The sequence below is a fragment of the Manacus candei genome, unplaced genomic scaffold (genome assembly GCF_025592945.1).
Source record: "Manacus candei isolate 608988 ecotype Guabito, Panama unplaced genomic scaffold, ASM2559294v1 h1tg000050l, whole genome shotgun sequence".
In the NCBI taxonomy this organism is placed as follows: domain Eukaryota; kingdom Metazoa; phylum Chordata; class Aves; order Passeriformes; family Pipridae; genus Manacus; species Manacus candei.
In genome coordinates this window covers 2,329,295-2,346,090 of record NW_026138098.1, presented here as the reverse complement: position 1 = coordinate 2,346,090, position 16,796 = coordinate 2,329,295, and the positions used below count along the sequence as shown (strand labels likewise).

General features: G+C 37.2%; 1 protein-coding gene across 4 annotated transcripts in view; it reads right to left on the bottom strand.

Annotated features, from left to right (window-relative positions):
* Positions 1-4,217: 4,217 nt before the first annotated feature.
* WDR11 (WD repeat domain 11) overlaps positions 4,218-16,796 on the bottom strand; it is a 38,507-nt gene continuing 25,928 nt past the window's right edge. For all 4 annotated transcript variants that reach the window (XM_051800374.1, XM_051800375.1, XM_051800376.1 and 1 more), the window contains exons 17-29: positions 16,085-16,191; positions 15,524-15,638; positions 13,647-13,818; positions 12,092-12,200; positions 11,280-11,342; positions 10,322-10,387; positions 9,450-9,621; positions 9,090-9,185; positions 8,574-8,739; positions 7,347-7,444; positions 6,329-6,474; positions 5,818-5,897; positions 4,218-4,802 (exon numbers count right to left, since the gene is read on the bottom strand). In XM_051800374.1, coding sequence (XP_051656334.1) covers positions 4,645-4,802; positions 5,818-5,897; positions 6,329-6,474; positions 7,347-7,444; positions 8,574-8,739; positions 9,090-9,185; positions 9,450-9,621; positions 10,322-10,387; positions 11,280-11,342; positions 12,092-12,200; positions 13,647-13,818; positions 15,524-15,638; positions 16,085-16,191 — 1,548 coding nt within the window. In that variant the 3' untranslated portion in view covers positions 4,218-4,644. The remainder of the gene's footprint in view (positions 4,803-5,817; positions 5,898-6,328; positions 6,475-7,346; positions 7,445-8,573; positions 8,740-9,089; positions 9,186-9,449; positions 9,622-10,321; positions 10,388-11,279; positions 11,343-12,091; positions 12,201-13,646; positions 13,819-15,523; positions 15,639-16,084; positions 16,192-16,796) is intronic.

The following is a 16,796-nucleotide window of genomic DNA, read 5'->3' as shown; positions in this document are numbered from 1 at the left end:
ATTTTGTTCTCAGTCAACACAGGCCAAAAATAACTCAGAAGTCCTTCTGATTATGAAGAAAGATCAAATTATTCTTAAAATATGAGCTTATGTTCATATGGCTTTCAACACTCATAATTCTCTGGTTACAAAGACACTTTATCTGGCAGGAAAAGAAGCGGAATTCTTGTGCAACAAGAATCCAAACTGCTGTATTAATGGCTGTATACTAGTGCCCAGGATGCTCTTATCCCCCAGAAATTCATTTGGAATAGCTACTTTGCAAGGACTTTCTAAGGCAAATGAAATTCTATTAAAGAGGACAATTATTATTATTATTATTATTACCCCAAGGATCCCCAGTTGTTCTCCAAACATTGGGTCCATTGCTTCAATATGTGTTCCCTTGGTCCCAAGGCAATTCTATTCTGCAAAAAGAAGAGGAGCTGGTTACCAAACATCAGGAAAAATTCATTTAGGAGACAAGAAGAACAAAAGCTGGTCTTGGAAAATGACACCTGCAGCAGCAATCTTGCTAGTTTTCCCTAACACAAGAAAATGCTAGAGCTGAAGCAATAGAAAAGAATTGCATAGTAAATCCAGATGGGATACAGAGTCTGGAGAAGATGCATTCTATGGAAACTATCACCAAAACTTTCTGACATAGCTTGGATATAAAGGATACATGCCAGTTCTGCAAGGTACATAAAACACCAGGTGAATTTGCTGCTGGTATAAAGTATCACCAGAGACAGAAACCAAAAAGAGGAAAAGAAATGTGTGTATAAAAGTGGCAGGTGTAGAAACTTTGAGAAAGAGAACATGAGTATTTGATGATTGCTGTTATCTGGCAGATTAAAAAAATATAAATCTGTCTCAGTTGTACAAAACTCTGATGTAGCTGGGGAGGCTCAGAGACTCCCTGACAGGAGGTTGTAGCCAGGTGGGGTCAGGCTCTTCTCCCAGGATGAGAGGAAATGGCCTCAAACTGGGATAGGAGAGGTTTAGCTTGGATATTAGGGAATATTTCTTCAGTGAAAGGGTTGTCCAGCCCTGGCACAGCTGCCCAGGGCAGTGGTGGAGCCCCATTCCTGGAGGGATTTAAAAGCTGTGTGGATGTGGCACTTGGGGACAGGGGTTAGGGGTGGCCTTGGCAGTGCTGGGGGAATAGTTGGACTCGAGGGTCTTAGAGGGCTTTACCAACCTAAACAATACTAGGATTCACCAAGAGGGAATTATGAATATTTTATATCAGACCACCAAGGAACTCTGACCTGTGAACACATACACTGGGCATGGTTTTTTTTCTGAGTAACAGTCTCTGACTCTCACAAGCTGTTGTAAAAAATCATTCACAAACAATGCTGGAAAAAATATCCCAGAATCACAGAATGTGCCAGGTTGGAAAGGACTCAGAAGGATCATCAAGTCCAACTCCTGGCCCTGCACAGCATCATCCCCAAGAGTCACACCCTGTGTTTGAGAGGATCATCCAAACCAGGGGCAAGTGCTGTGATAATTTTCAAAGGGTCACCTAAATACACTATTATTCATGAATCTGTGGTTGGATTCAAAAAGCAGGCTCAGAGGAAAAAAAGACTGACTCACAAGGGCCATAATACGAAACAAGTGTTTGAAAAAAGTGACCATTCACCAAAAAAAAAGCACAAAGATGACCTTCTTCTTCTTCTTGCAACTGAGATTTGTTGCCTATAGCTTTTTATTAGTTACAGCAAGTGAAATAGGAGCCAGGCAAGTGTAATATAACTCTATTAATCTCCTGCCACACGTGGGTGAAAAGTAATAACACTGCCTTTCTTTTTTAAAAACACCTGTTGGCATCTGGTTTGAACAATGCAGAATATTATCACTCCATAACCCTCTGGAAAGCAGCCACTGAAAGGGAGTTTGTCAGTGGGAACTGCACTGAGCTGCAGGAGCATTTGCTAAATGAAGTAGCAGTGACAATGACACGGGAAAAAAAGGTATTTTCAACTTGGGGATGTGATTCTCAAAAAGAAAACCATTAAGTTGGGCCAATAAATAAGTATTTGACAACTTTGCCTTTACCATCTGCTGAGTTTGTCTGACAGACAACCCTGGCTTTACCTGCTCAGGTGCTGCTCCTCTCCCATCATCCTGGATCCCACATTCTGCTGGTGCAGTCACAGGGAAGGAGAAAACAGAAACGTGGAAGGGGAATTTTAACCTACAAAACGGGACCAACAATTTCAACAAATAGCATGGAAATAAACCTAATATCACATAATCATAATCACTCACCTGAGATTTTCAAGACTGAAATAAAACCTCAACTTGCCTTCCTTTCTAAGACTCTTTATGGGGCAGCATAAAAACAGAAAGGGAGGGGTTTTCTTTCATCACTTATTTCCGTGCTTTTCAAAAATCAGGATGTGCAGCCCATGTCCTGCTCTAATTTAACCCACACAAAGTTTATGTTTGCTAGTAAAGCTTGGGAATTAATACTACACAAACACAATGTTTCATTAGTACTAATATGGAAAATGTGACTCAGTTGTACAAAGGATAATCACTTCCCCTGTTAAACCCAGCCCTGAGCATTGTTCCTGTCCTGAAGGCACAATGACAACAGTTACACAATCAACATTCAATCCCAGGGCAGCAGATGATGGTGTTGTGTTAAATCAAGACACACAGAGATTTTAAAAATCTTTTTATTATTGTAGCGAGACTGCAACATTATCTAAATAAACTTTTCAATCACTTTTACACTCCATTTTCATCATCAAGGGGATGTCACACAATATTCTGCAGCCTGCACACTTTATAGCAACAATCAGTATTAAAAGGCCTTTGAAATGTGTTTCTTTAAAAACATTAATTACAAATCCAAGTGTATATTAAAGCAGATTTATTCCAGAGACTCACTGACAAACAACTGAACGTGATCTGTCACAGAACAAGCCTGTGTGTGCTCACAGTAACTCTGGAGTAACCCTGTCCATGAGTACTGCTGGGAAAAATAAGAGCAGGGATTGAGGAGTGTTGGAGTAGTCAGTGAGAGACAGAATTTAGGCCACTGGTAATGACAGTCAAATTTTACTTAATTCTGTTTCTCACCAGTTAATACTTAAGGCAAATTTTCTTGTGTACTTATTTTCCCAAGCTACAGTAACCATAAAACACAGTTCACCATACACTGAACAAAGAATTTTATAATCTATGTAAGATGTGGCAGGAAAAAAGAAGATACATTGCAATTATAACTCTCACTTTTCTACTCAGAATGATGAAACTCACATTTTCAATTTATATTCCACAAGATTATTGACAAGTCCAACCTTTCCAGTTTTATTGGAAACGTTGTTTTAGATTTGAACCAAAAAGTTTGTGCAGTTAGAGATGTCCCAAAACTGAAGCTCCTCCAGGAGGAAGTGTAGAACACATATCCACAAATACTCAAACATAAGAAGAATTCAATGTAGACTGGATTAGATAAGTAGACAAGCCACCAATTACATTCAAAGGAGAGACATTTTACAGGATTTTTTTCACTACAACCTATTAAACTTCAGTAGCTCCAAAAAGGTGGGAAAAGGAAGAACTTAATTTTTTAGCCCAGACTATTTTTCCCACGCCACAGTCTTCAATTTGCAAAGATAATGTCATTTTTACAGCTCCCCAGCTGTAAAATTCCTCATCAGTAACACACAGAAAAGATACATCTGACACAAGAAACAATAATGCAAGCAAGTACTTAAATGCTGGCACACAAATGGGAGAATATGATTTTGGTGGCATCCTTAGGGTTAGAAGGATCTAATGAAAAAGCCAGAATTTTGGCTTTTTGGACTATATTGTTCATCACACATTCAAATAACAAACAAAACAGTGACTGGGCCAGCACCAGCAGTGTCCTCCCTGTCCTGCAGGAGCCCACCCTGCTGCTCTGAGATACTTCTCCCAGCCTTTGACCCCATGAGCCAGGCAACACAAGGCAGAATTTAGTTCCCAAGCTGTGCAGGGAGGGCACACTTAAACATGACATGGAACAGAACAACACCTTAATTGAAAAGAAAGGACATTTCATGAGATTTTTGGAATGTCAGGAGAGTAACATTTGTAAGTGAACCTGTTACAGATTCCATTCCAGACAGTTATGAAATGACATTACAGTGAACTGATCTAAAATAACAGGAATTTTAAACTGAAAAACTGGACTGAGAAAACACAATGTTCCAGGGAAGAACTGTGTGCTTTGTGATCTGTGTTTATTTTTAAATATATTTATAATTTTATAGTACAGGCTCAATCATTTATACATATAAATACAACAGTACTGAAGTACTATAAAGGTTTGATTTTTAGAAGTAAATGGACTGGACTTTTACACAGGTATGCAAGTCTTTCAGCACACTTTAAAATCTGATTCCTGCTACAGTTGAAAAAGTTGAAATATTCTTGTATAATTTTATCACAGGCTTCTTTCCCCTCTTGTGAAAGTGGAGGCAATTTTATCAAAAAGAAACAATATCACAGTTCTTAATTCTGACTTCAAACACATTTAACAGTATTGGCTCAAATCACACAAATCAGCTGTTAGAGTGATCCAAGAGAAAGATGTATTTTCACACAGTGGAATCTCAGTCTGACAACCCAGATCAGCTGACAAACATGAAATTCTTACTCCTCTGTCACCTCCTCCTTGGGCTGTTTGAGTTCAGTCAGTAACTCTTTCCCAGCTTCTCCTGCTTTGGAGGCAAAGAGAACAGCTCCCTGTTTGAAGCCCAGCAGCTTCAAGCTTCTGGCATAATCAGCATACACAGCATGGATCAATTTATGTAAATGAAGCATTAAGGAAAACACAAATTAACAGCACAATGAAAAAACTCAGAATCCTTTTTTTTCCTTCTTACTCCTTTGCTCTCCTGGTGTGAAATGCCTGTCAATTCTGTTAATCCAGTATTTTTCAGCACAAATAAAGAGAACAAAGTTGCTTTAAATCCTACTGTTGAATGATTATCAAGCAATGTGTAGAGTGATATAAACTAAAACAGATACATTTCAGATATGCATAAATACCTACCACGACACAACGGTATAACTTGGAATAGAAATTAAAAAATAAATTAAGGTCAGATTATAGGATTTGTTTGTTAATTAGACTCTGAGTTATCTACATGACTTATTAGTGGCTTTTTTTATTTACAAGCTGACATCAGTGATGACTCCACAAACCAGGATCAGGTATCATATATGTAATATTATTATGCATTATTATTTATTGCACACAGACAAAAATTTCAGACACTGCTCAGTGTTTCCAGAACACCAGGTCAGATGTGCAGATTTTAGTGAGCAATTCTTCAGACACCTTTTATGATACTTATTGCATTTTCAGCTCATTGATAGTGACCTTTAATTTCTTTGTTTGCACTGTCTCAGAACTGACTCCTTCAGAAAGGATGTCAATCACTGAAACAATATGATGGTGTACAAAGGTGTTCAATAAAGGGGTTTTTTCTCCTGACATAAAATGAACCATTGATTGCACTACACAGGCTGCAGCAATTATTTCCAAGAACATTTTATCATCCCCTCTTTTCTCTCCTATCACTGTATTTTTTTCAGTTTTAGTTTGTATTCCAGACCTCAGACCCCACAGACCATCAGACAAGGTAATAATGGAAATTACACCTTTTTACTTGTTTCTTTATACTTCCATCAAGCTGCACAACCTGGAAAATAAAAGCTGGAACTCCTATTTCTGGGTAGACTAGTTCATCTAACATAGGCTCACACATACTCACTGTTTATGACCACACAGTTGCACACAGGATTTCAAATAAAGGATATTTGTATCATCATTAACTTCAAATGCCCCGTACTTCAGACAAGCTTCTACAAATAAAGCTGCTCTATCAAAGTACCTCATGCTGAGAAATGGGGAAAAAAAAGAGAGAATCATTTGTTAGGATACAAACCAGGAAAGTACTCCAGGACATTGCACCAAAACACTTGCACAGAGTGCAACTTTCTTACATCTTCCCTTGCACTCAAATAACTTGCATTTGATGCAGTTTGGAAGATCAAGGCTCCAGTTACTCAGAAAAAAATCACAGTTACTACAAATCCTTGCTGCTTGGTCAGTGGGTGCTTGCAATCTTAAAGCCTGCAGTAAATTTAAAAATGTATCAGTTGCAGCCTACAGAAATGATGCACTGCTGAGGTTGAAGTTAATTCCAGAAAATCATGCTGAAGGAGAAACAATTGTCAGGAACTGCAGAGCCCCCCTTGATGTCTGAGTCACTACAACTTGTCTGATTTTGGACAAAATTAAATACAGGTTGTGCTGTGCCATCTTTACCTGTGCAACATCTCTGCCACTCTGGTAAAGCATCCAAGTGACAGGAGGACAAGAATGGCCTTGGACTTGTGGTTGACTTGTGGAGAGCAAAGGTGATCCACCCACCGCTTCAGCACGTCGGTACATTCCTCCGAGTTCAAACGGACCTTGGGGAGGTGGGAAAGCCAAGGTGTCAGAAGGAAAAGCTGCTGAAACTATCAGGTATTAATAAAAAGCACAACTATCCCTTGAATTAATACAACATAAAGGAAGTTGAGAAATATCTAGGTATAAAAGTACTCCCCTCGAGTCACTGAATTTTTACATGTGATTAACATTATTTTTACCCCAAGCTTTTTAAAGTCCCAAGTAAGAAGAAGTTAGAAATCTTCACCCCTTATTGCAGACTTAAGGACAAAACACTTTTATTTTTCTTAAAAGCAGGATTCACTCATTTAGAAAATCTAAGCACAAATTTGCCACGCTTTCTTCAGGAAACATAACAGAAACTTCATCAGAGACAAAGAAAAATCCTCACTGACTCCTGCCCATTGTAACGTGGGGAGGTAATGCTGTGTCTAGGCAGTCTTACTGTAATTATGTCTGCAAACCAAAACAGGTGGTGATGTAAATTGATGAGTGGTGCTAAGTTTGAAATGAGCACACATCACATGGAGCTCAGCACAAATCCACTGCCTAGTTACTTACTGACTTCCAGAGGTGGATTTGTAGATCATTACAAACTTTGTACTGCTGCAGCTATGTGCAACTTCACAAGCCATTGCTCAAAAATTAGAAAATTGAGTATTCCAACCCTTTTCAGGCCCTTTTTGTGGAGTCAAAAGTCTGAAGAACCTGCCAAAGCTGATTCAATGGATTGGCTTGTTGGCGCTTAAGACATGGGAAGAACTGATGATGATATTTCAAACTGATTTAACTTTTCAGTTATTTAACTTTGGAGCACTTCAGCACCCTCATCAGCCTTCATACATATGCTGAGGAGGTAGTTTGGCAAACTGGAAGCTGGGGAATGACACACCTTTGCCAGCCAAGCTGCACGATTCCACTCGCCGTAGGTCTGCAGGTAGCGACAGGCGTCAGCAGCCTTGTCGATGAGACACAGCAGCTGGACACCCTCTGGAGAACAAAAACCACTCCAGAGAGTAAGTTAGGGGAAAAAAAGTGTGATCAGGTCGTTCATCCCCCCCCAAAAATCATTGCTGTATCCTTATCAGCACACAAAGATGTTGAAAACTCCTAATTTCTGGGTGTCGGCATAGCAGCTGGACACCCTCTGGAGAACAAAAACCACTCCAGAGAGTAAGTTAGGGGAAAAAAAGTGTGATCAGGTCGTTCATCCCCCCCCAAAAATCATTGCTGTATCCTTATCAGCACACAAAGATGTTGAAAACTCCTAATTTCTGGGTGTCGGCACAGCAGCTGGACACCCTCTGGAGAACAAAAACCACTCCAGAGAGTAAGTTAGGGGAAAAAAAGTGTGATCAGGTCATTCATCCCCCCCAAAAAAGCATCTCTGTATCCTTCTCAGCACACAAAGATGTTGAAAATTCCTAATTTCTGGGTGTCAGCTACTGGATCTTTTCCCACACAAAGCTCTCATTTGTATTTGCTCTAACTAAAAATGACAAGGGGTTCACAGGATTTCTCATCATAAAGAGATAATGGTCTTTAAATTAAAATAAAGGATTAGCCATGAAATGTATTTACTTAATTTACAATGTTGTCCACAATGTACTGACAGTGAAGTGTTACTTGTCTACTGAGTGGAAAGTATTTTTCCAGACAAGTACAGACATTTGTACTTTCTCTGCATGTCTTTGAGCACTTCAGTCAATTGTTATATGGTGAACAGCTCTTGTTTTGAAACAAGGTCTGAACTAAAAAGGAAATCAAGTCCATATTTCATCTTTGTAATAGGACACTAAATTTTAATCAATGCTTTAACTGGAAAAGTGGAAAATACATACCTTGATGTGTTCAGCCTCTTTTCTGCAAAAAACTGCCACAAGATTTACCCCAGAAGTAACTTTTCCAATGAAAATGAATCAAAACCAGTTGAACTTTATAACTGAGTTACTGATTATTTTGGGGTTAACTTGTGTTAACTGAGAAAGGTAGCACAAGCTGTAACATATGCAGCATATAGATCTACTACAATAAGATTCTCTGCTCTCCTGTTTCTATTGGCAGCCTTAATAATGATCAGAATTACTAGTTTATAAGCAAATAGAAAGTGATATCTTACCTGCAAGCTTTCCATTGGCTATCATGTTGGTTGCTACCAGTTTAATGGTGCTTTGAGAGGGACCTGATGAGGTGACAGTTGTGACCAAACAAGCTTTGAGTGAATCACAGTAATAATGTGCATTCTCTGAACTGGTTTCTAACAACAGTTGCACTGCTCTGTCAGTCTGGCAAAGAGAAAAAAATAGAACTTTGACCACAACATATTCACTTCTGTTTAAAAGTCTTTTGATTTTTATCCTTTTTAAGACATTGGAGCTAATGAAAGTTATTCTAAACCAGGCTATAAAAATATCTACTGGTGTAGCAATAATTAAGATTCTATTTCAATAAAGCATCCACAGTAAGGCTAGCACTTAAAACCATTAGGAATATAATGTAAATTAATATTTGGAATTAATTTTTATTTATAGCCATTTATTTCCTTGTTTACTTTTGTAGAGTTATAAAAGGAAGAGGAACATTTAAACAGATAGGGGAAGAAGAAGAATAAAAAATTCAAATATTACCCACAAACCTGGCCCAAGAGGAGAAGTTGATCAGCACATTTCCTGGTATGATCATACGTTGATCTCTTCACTTCCTGGAGATTTACTCTTTCCAGCTGGAATTTCTGGATGAAGGAGGAAAAAATATTTTAAATGTAAGTCTACTGTAAGAAAGAAAAAAAGCATTTAAAAGACATGTAAGTATTTTGAGAATTTTTGGAACACCTCCTGTTTTTAAGTAACAGGGAATGATTTAATCCAGAGTGGTATGTCACTAAAAAAACTGAAATATGTCCAGGAAATGCTCTAGGATAAGAGGGTTACAATGCTGAGTGTTTATTGTGCTGATGACATTCTTAATAAATTTGTTTTTGAACTCTTTGAAATACCTGGAAGTAGGAATTTTCACACAGTATGTCATAGCAGATATCCAAAGGATTAACCAGCTGTTCCTGAGGGACTGCTGTGTCTCTTGGTTTCTCAGGTTTTTCCTGGCACAGGCTGTGCAAATAGTGGGCAGCAATAGTCCAGAAATGCAGCTCAGATTCATCCCCATACAGCCTGAGAAGATACAAATCAGGATGGCAAATAGGGTTGTATTTTTTCATATGGTACAGAAAAATACAACATATTTAATTTTTTACAAAACCAATGCATTCTTGTGGAGATCTCAAGTACTTTGCATTAATGGGACAAACTACAAGAGAAGAATAAGGAAAGTCAGAACAGCAATTAAACTCAGGGAATGTTCAGCACAGAAATATGTGGAAATTGATATTTATTATTATTTTATACCTAATCACCAGTATCCTCTTTCAACCAAAAGTTACTAAGTCTGAAAAACATCTTTGAATACAGGCAGACTAAAATTAGTTCAGTTTAGGCAGAAGAACCACAGGGAACAAACATATTTGAAATAAAAACCAGGCCTTCCTCTGTTTGCATATAATCTATTGTGAAAGTTCTGACTGACATTTTTGGGCCTTCCACAACTAAATGTAACACAGTTGGCAGAACTGCATTTGTAAAAGTACCAAGACTGAGGGAAGTTCTCTGTATCCATTAAGCAAATAAAATTATGTTTCAGAAAGGTAAAATCTCCATTCTTGGTCCTAAAAACACTCTAATCCATGGGTGACAAAGCAGTTTAGGAGTTAAAGAAGAATTGGTTGAGTATCTAAAATTTAGCTCATTCATATGCATTAAGAGCATCAAGATTTTACCAGGAAACATTTGGTAAAATTATCTGAATCTCTACTACCTGGCAACCAGGAGACATCTTTGCAAGAGAGTGAAATCTGGATCAAGCAGAAGTTTCTTTATGTCACTGCAAAAGAGAAGGCCATAAATAATCAATAAAATGCTGTGCAAGTTTTTTTGGCTGGTTGGTTTCCAACACAAACAGGTTATATCACACACAAACTGAAAAAAATCAAACCTCAATTTCCCTTCTGAATTAAAATCTATGAAAACAGTTATATATAATTTGAGATACAACTGATGTCAAGGAGCAAAGTCCAGTGAGTCCATGAGGAACTCCTTGTCCTTGCAATAACGGGAAACACCACAAGGATGTATACAAAGCTATAAATTAGTCTGCAGTAATTCTACCAATTCCAGTATTAATTCAATTACTAATAATTCATAAAGGATACATATGCATGAATTCAGGTTTCCTACATATGCTTCAGACTGGGTAGAAATATGCTGTTACCTTTTCTCTCCTACTAAAGGAAGTTTTAACTACAATTTTCATGGTTTAAATGGAATGTCAAAATCTATTTGCTGTGCAAGCAGAGCAATGTGCATGAATATTATTCTGAAATATATCTTCAATAAAGGATTTTTAGAATTGTTTGTCTTTTCTTCCTCAGAGAAGAATTAAATATCCTAACAAACCTTGAAGTATTTAAGTAGCAGTGCCTGGACTAACATCAAAGAACCACACAATCCCTGGGAAGCACTGCTTAAAAAATTCCAAATGCTCATTGGTCAGTTCTAAATATATATTGACACTAATCAGCATCTTTAAAGTACCAATTTTAAGAGTTATATAAAAATTAACTTTGTTTAAAATAAAAGCTGTCATGACTCAAACTCATCTTTAGAGAGGCAAAAAGCATTCTTTCTCCTTAAAGCTGTGAACTGCCACAAACTTCAGGTTTTTTTCTTTCTTAGAATTCTGGAGATTACTCAAGTAATAATAGGAAAATTCTTACTTGGACAATGAATTCAACTGCTCTTGAAGAAGGTTTTTAATATTTTCATTCTCTGGATAATCTCTGGATTAAAAAACAAAGTAAGAAAAAAAGAAAAAGGTTTCTTATATTACCAAAATGACAGAATTATCTGAAATGGAAGTAGTAGAAAAAACACAAGAACATATAAGGAAACAATCTTTCACATTTTTATGGTAAGTCACTCATGAAAGAGTCTTTGGTTACTAGTTCCAAAACAGTAATGCAAGATTGGTTTTGCTTTCTCTCAACCTCAGAGCCAGTGTCAATCTTTCTTTTCCCATTTTTTTTATTCATTAACCTTAAAATTAATGAAAATGACAGTGCCTGGAGCACCATTCTGTGCCCACAAGCAGTACCCAAACACAATACAGGATACAAAATGTGCTCCTGTGAAGATGTACAGACAGGCCTATCAGATTATCAGAGTATCAATTCCAGTTACACTTCAGGAACAACTCTGACCACTACATTAACTTCTAGAGAACAAAGAGAACACACAGGTATTAAAATAACCTGTAAATGACCTAAAAATATTGCCAGTACCTTAAAGCAGAGAGCAGTTTTCTATAGCTACTGAGGCAGTTTTCAAGTGCTACTGAAAGCCAAAATAAATAAAATAACTGACCTTAAAGCCTTTTCTATTTATTACTTTTAGCAATAAATATTGAACCTATTATCTTTTTGACTGTCCTGAAGATTGAGAAAACTTATATACCTGACAGTTATTTGCACAGAAAGACCAATAAAATATGTAGGATTTAAAAAATAATAAGACAATTATTTCTTCTTACACGTCCATTATATCCAGAGAATATTTCTCATCCCATGGCTGATGCAACAGGAATGCTTTTAAAGCTAATGAAGCCCTTGGAACAAGCAGATAGGGACACCAGGCAGGTTCTGAAACAAAAGGAAAAGATTCATTTTGGAGTGGTTAATGTGCAATAACACTGTGTTCAGGAAACAGAAAATGTCCCACCTTGTTTGCCAGCAGAAGAAAATCATAAATAACAGTCTTTTCATATAGCCAGCCCAGGTTACTAGATACAAAAGCTTATCTCTACACTCAGGCAAAAACATTTCATAGAAAGAACAGGGTTATCAACCATCCTCTAATGAGAATTTCAGGACATTCCATATTGGATTTAGCCACAGACTCCTGGAATACATTACAGTGGCATGAAGTAGAGCTGTATACAATGATTATTGCTACTACAGGGGCATGTTGGAAAACAAGGAAAGCTGTACCCAAATGCATGGTTAGTTTTGCTTTGCCCCTCTGGTTTCTAAGGATGTTGGGAAGTTTAATACCTGTCTGCCTTAGCAGAGAAATAAGATGAAAATTATAGGATTAACTGCTGTCACACAAATTTAAAAGTCAGTAACTCTGTATTCAGTACAAGGTTTGGGTAAGGAGTTTGACTGAGGACTAAAACAAGCACCAACCAGCTACATTATTAAATATTCAGAAATTCCCTGCACTTTGTATGCACTGAATGGTGTAGGAATCCAGTAAATGTGATTCTGTAATTAAAAGATTACCAGTGTAGAGGCAGGACAGCTAAATCACAGGCAACCTTACAGCTGTCACATCCTAACTGAAGTGTGCTTGGTTTTACAACATTAATCTCTACAACTTAATATTACAGAACATTCATTTGATAGCAAAAATAGCTGTGATAAATTACATGTTCTCTCAAGCATTCCACACCACAGCTCCCCACATCACAATTTTCCAAATATGTCTTAGAATCTACATTAAGGGAATCTAATATTTTAAGGAAATTCTATGAGTAAAGGTAGGATTGACTCAAAAGACAACAACAAAAGCAGTTATTTGGAACATTAGTAATAAAAAAAAAAATGTAGCTTAGTTAACTAGTTAAATATTTAATTTCCCTTCTTAAACATATGGCAAAAAAGTAAAAGAGCAATGTGAGAAATGCAATGACTCAGTCTACAAACTGCCTTTGATACCTGAAAAAAATTCAGAAAAGACATTTTCACACATCACAAATGTTTCAGAATCATGTAATGAATGTGAGTGATGTAGGTACTGATAATTAAGTGATGTACCAATGTTTTTTAAGTCACCTTTCCAGATTTTCTGCACAAAAAGCTCTTATTATTCATTCTAATTCAGATAGTCAAAAGTATGGATGTTTTTTTAAACAACTCACATGACCTAAGCCTAAAACATTTATCTGTATCTTCGAAAACCACTAGAGAGGCATCAAAATCTCTACATGTGATTATTTTTTGTTCCAACAGAAATGCTGAACGTTTTTATTACAAATTACAAGTGCATTTTACCTACCAGCTGATAGCACAATGAAATCACCATACCTATGAGGTCCTGTTCATCCATCCTGAAGCAGGAGGGTTTCATGGACAAGTCCAGGACTCGGATACATCCATCATCTGATGCCAGGACCACCTTGTCAGACGTGCACCAGTCCACATCCAGGATCCGGAAATTCACGTTCCTTCCGCTCCTTAAACTGCTCACCATTTGTACCTGGGGAAGTTATTTGTCATTTTTAGTAGGCTCTCCATCACCCAGTCTAAGGCTGTGTCACACACCCACGAGGCACAGCTCAAAATTCACATTAAAAGGTGAAGGTAGTTGTAAATCATTTTAATAACGGTCCTTCCTGGAGAGCAGGGAATTTAGAAACCTTGCAGTAGGTCACGTGGTTGCCCTGAAACAATACTTTTCCCACTTTAGAGGTGAGACAAAAGATCCTTTTGAGCACAGCTGTACAGCTGCCTTTTTGTTATCTTTTCTGACCTAAAATTTCCATGGTGAACTGGTGGGAATCTACATTCCCTCTTTAATTCCAGCCCCCTGATCCAGCACATGTGCATCAAGGCCAGAGTGAGGTTCTCATTAATTAACTCACACTCTTCATTAACATACACCTTTTTGGTAAATGCTGAACCTGTCTAGAAATACATTTAGACACAGTATTAACAGAACTTTATGGGAATGGGATGGTTCATTGTCCACAAACAAAAGAGAGAGAAACAAAACACTCTAAATTGTGCTTTTAACTGGTCAGTAGCTGGACATTTTGTAACCCTTCTGTAGCATCACAGGACATGACAACTGTTAATGTAGGGAAACAGTAGCAAGAATTCCACAGCAATCAACATTCTGCTGTTTCCTTTCACTTGTTGTAGAGCAAAGCAAGGAGTTAGAGAGATGTAAGGTACAACAGCTCTAGGACACCATGATTTTCATGAGTGAGAGAATTAGGACTGGTTGTAGGCAAAAGCTGAAGTCCTAAGGAGATGATTACATCTATAATAGGACTGAGATCATAAAATAGTACTACAGATTTCTGAAAGGTTTTCAGTTGAAATCAGTTGAAAACGTGATTTTAGTTTAAAATGCTTTCATGTAGGAAACTCCTTTGGCCTAGAAAAAAAAGAGAGAGGAGTATCTTATGGCAAAAAAACTATTCAAATGTGCTTCAAGGAGAGACTCATGGGATAATATTCTACTCTGCTTAGGTAATTCACAGCAGTTGTTTATATCTGCTGTCCAACTCTCATCACCAACAGATTTCTACATTGCACTAATTAAGTACCTGAGTTTGCAGCTGGTGCTCATCACATAGCAAGAAGAAAAAAAAAATTAAATTCCTGTTTCACATCCTCATACCCTGAACTTAGTCCAGGGGGCTCACTTAAAACACTACAACTATCTTTCCTTCCCCATGGTACTATCATCCCCTGAAAGACCTATGAAGCAAACCCCAAAAGATTTGTGAACATAACTACAGAATTTCAGAGTAAGGTGAGAAGCTAGACAATGTTAATGAACAAAATGTCTGGTTTTCTGGTATTCCCTAACAAATTAAATCTATTCTTGCCTATGCACAGAATTTAAGAGACCTGTAGTAAAAGTAATCACTTGTCCACAGATTAAACTCTAAAACTGGGGACTCCCCATTAAATTTTCAAGGTCTGCCTCAAACCCATTCCAAGAGGGTGACAAAGAGGAACTCAGACATATTGTCAGCTTTATGAGTGAAAGGTACTTTTCATTGATGGCAGCTTAAAAACGTTTTATAGGAAGTAAAAGTCTTCTGAGAGAAGCTGTAGGACTTCATCATACAACTGTCAGCAAGAAATCATGACTCTGTAAAACTTAATCCCTGATTTTCAGAAGTAAGAGGTGTGCTTTGGTAAGTGCAAATAAAACCCCAGGCACCCACCTCTTTGGAATCCCAAATTTCTGCCCCGTCATTGTACATGGCAAGAAGTTTTTGATTTCCTTTCCCTGGGGCAAATCGGATTTTCTTCACCCAACTCCTGTGTGTGGGGATCCCCCTGAGAAAAGGGAAGTGTAATATTAGCATTAATCACTCTCCACCTCATATTGTGGGCAATTAAATCCTTCCCATGAACTCTGCAGATCCTAATATTGCACAGGCTGAGGAGGAGAACAATCTCTCTACCTGTATGTGCACACACAAATAGCTACACAGATTATTAAAATTAAGATGATTAAACGCTTGAAATAAATACTACAATACTTAATGTAAAAAAAGATACCTAGCTGGTTTTAAAACTTTCATTAAATGTTACTTCTTCTGAAAACACTAAAGCTGGAATGCAGAGAACTGTAACACAGTAGGAATTTTCTGAATTTTTATTTCAAAATGTTTGAAATTTTCGCCTCAAACACCTCCTACAGTGAAGAACAAAAATGAGGAAGGAGCCCAAATTCTAACACTCATTACATCATGTTTGACAGACTTGATTTGCATTCATACCTGGACACTCTAGCTTTCAAATCCCAGAAGTTTAAGTTTCCATCAACATCTCCAAGAACCAGTATATCCCCTTTCCAAGCAATACATGTAATGCTACCCATACTTCCCTGGAAATATTTAAGAAGCAGAACAAAATCTTATGGTTAATAGAGACAGACATATGAATAAACATTTCAATATTTTAAAAAAAATATTATATGACACAAAAGACCAAATTCTACTCAGTTAAAACAGAAACAGTTCTATCAAGTATAAACATTTATCAAGTCAGTCATATTTGCTTCAAAATGCCTCAAAAGAGATTTCCTTGTAAAAAAATTTTGGGATTATAGCAACAGAAATCACTTCTCTGTCTCTTGTTGCAAGGAAGCACCAACATGGCAGACCTCATTCATCAAAACAGTAGCATACACTAAAGAAAGAAATAAAAGTAAAAGAACACCTATTTCTAAGCATCAAAGTATTCAAGAAAAATTTAAACGAGAAAGAATTCTTCAGAGTAACTGGGAAAAGAACAAACTTAAAACTCACAGTTTTAAGTGCTCCTTATGACACAAGACAAAATCCATTAACAGAACAGAATCATGTTTCAATAAGTGTCTCTGTTATTCAACATTTTGTCCAAGTTTTACTAAAATTCTTAAAAATATGCCAAGTAATTTATTCAGAAAGCAAGTCGGGACCTGTGAAGATCTCAACTTGTAAAAAGAAA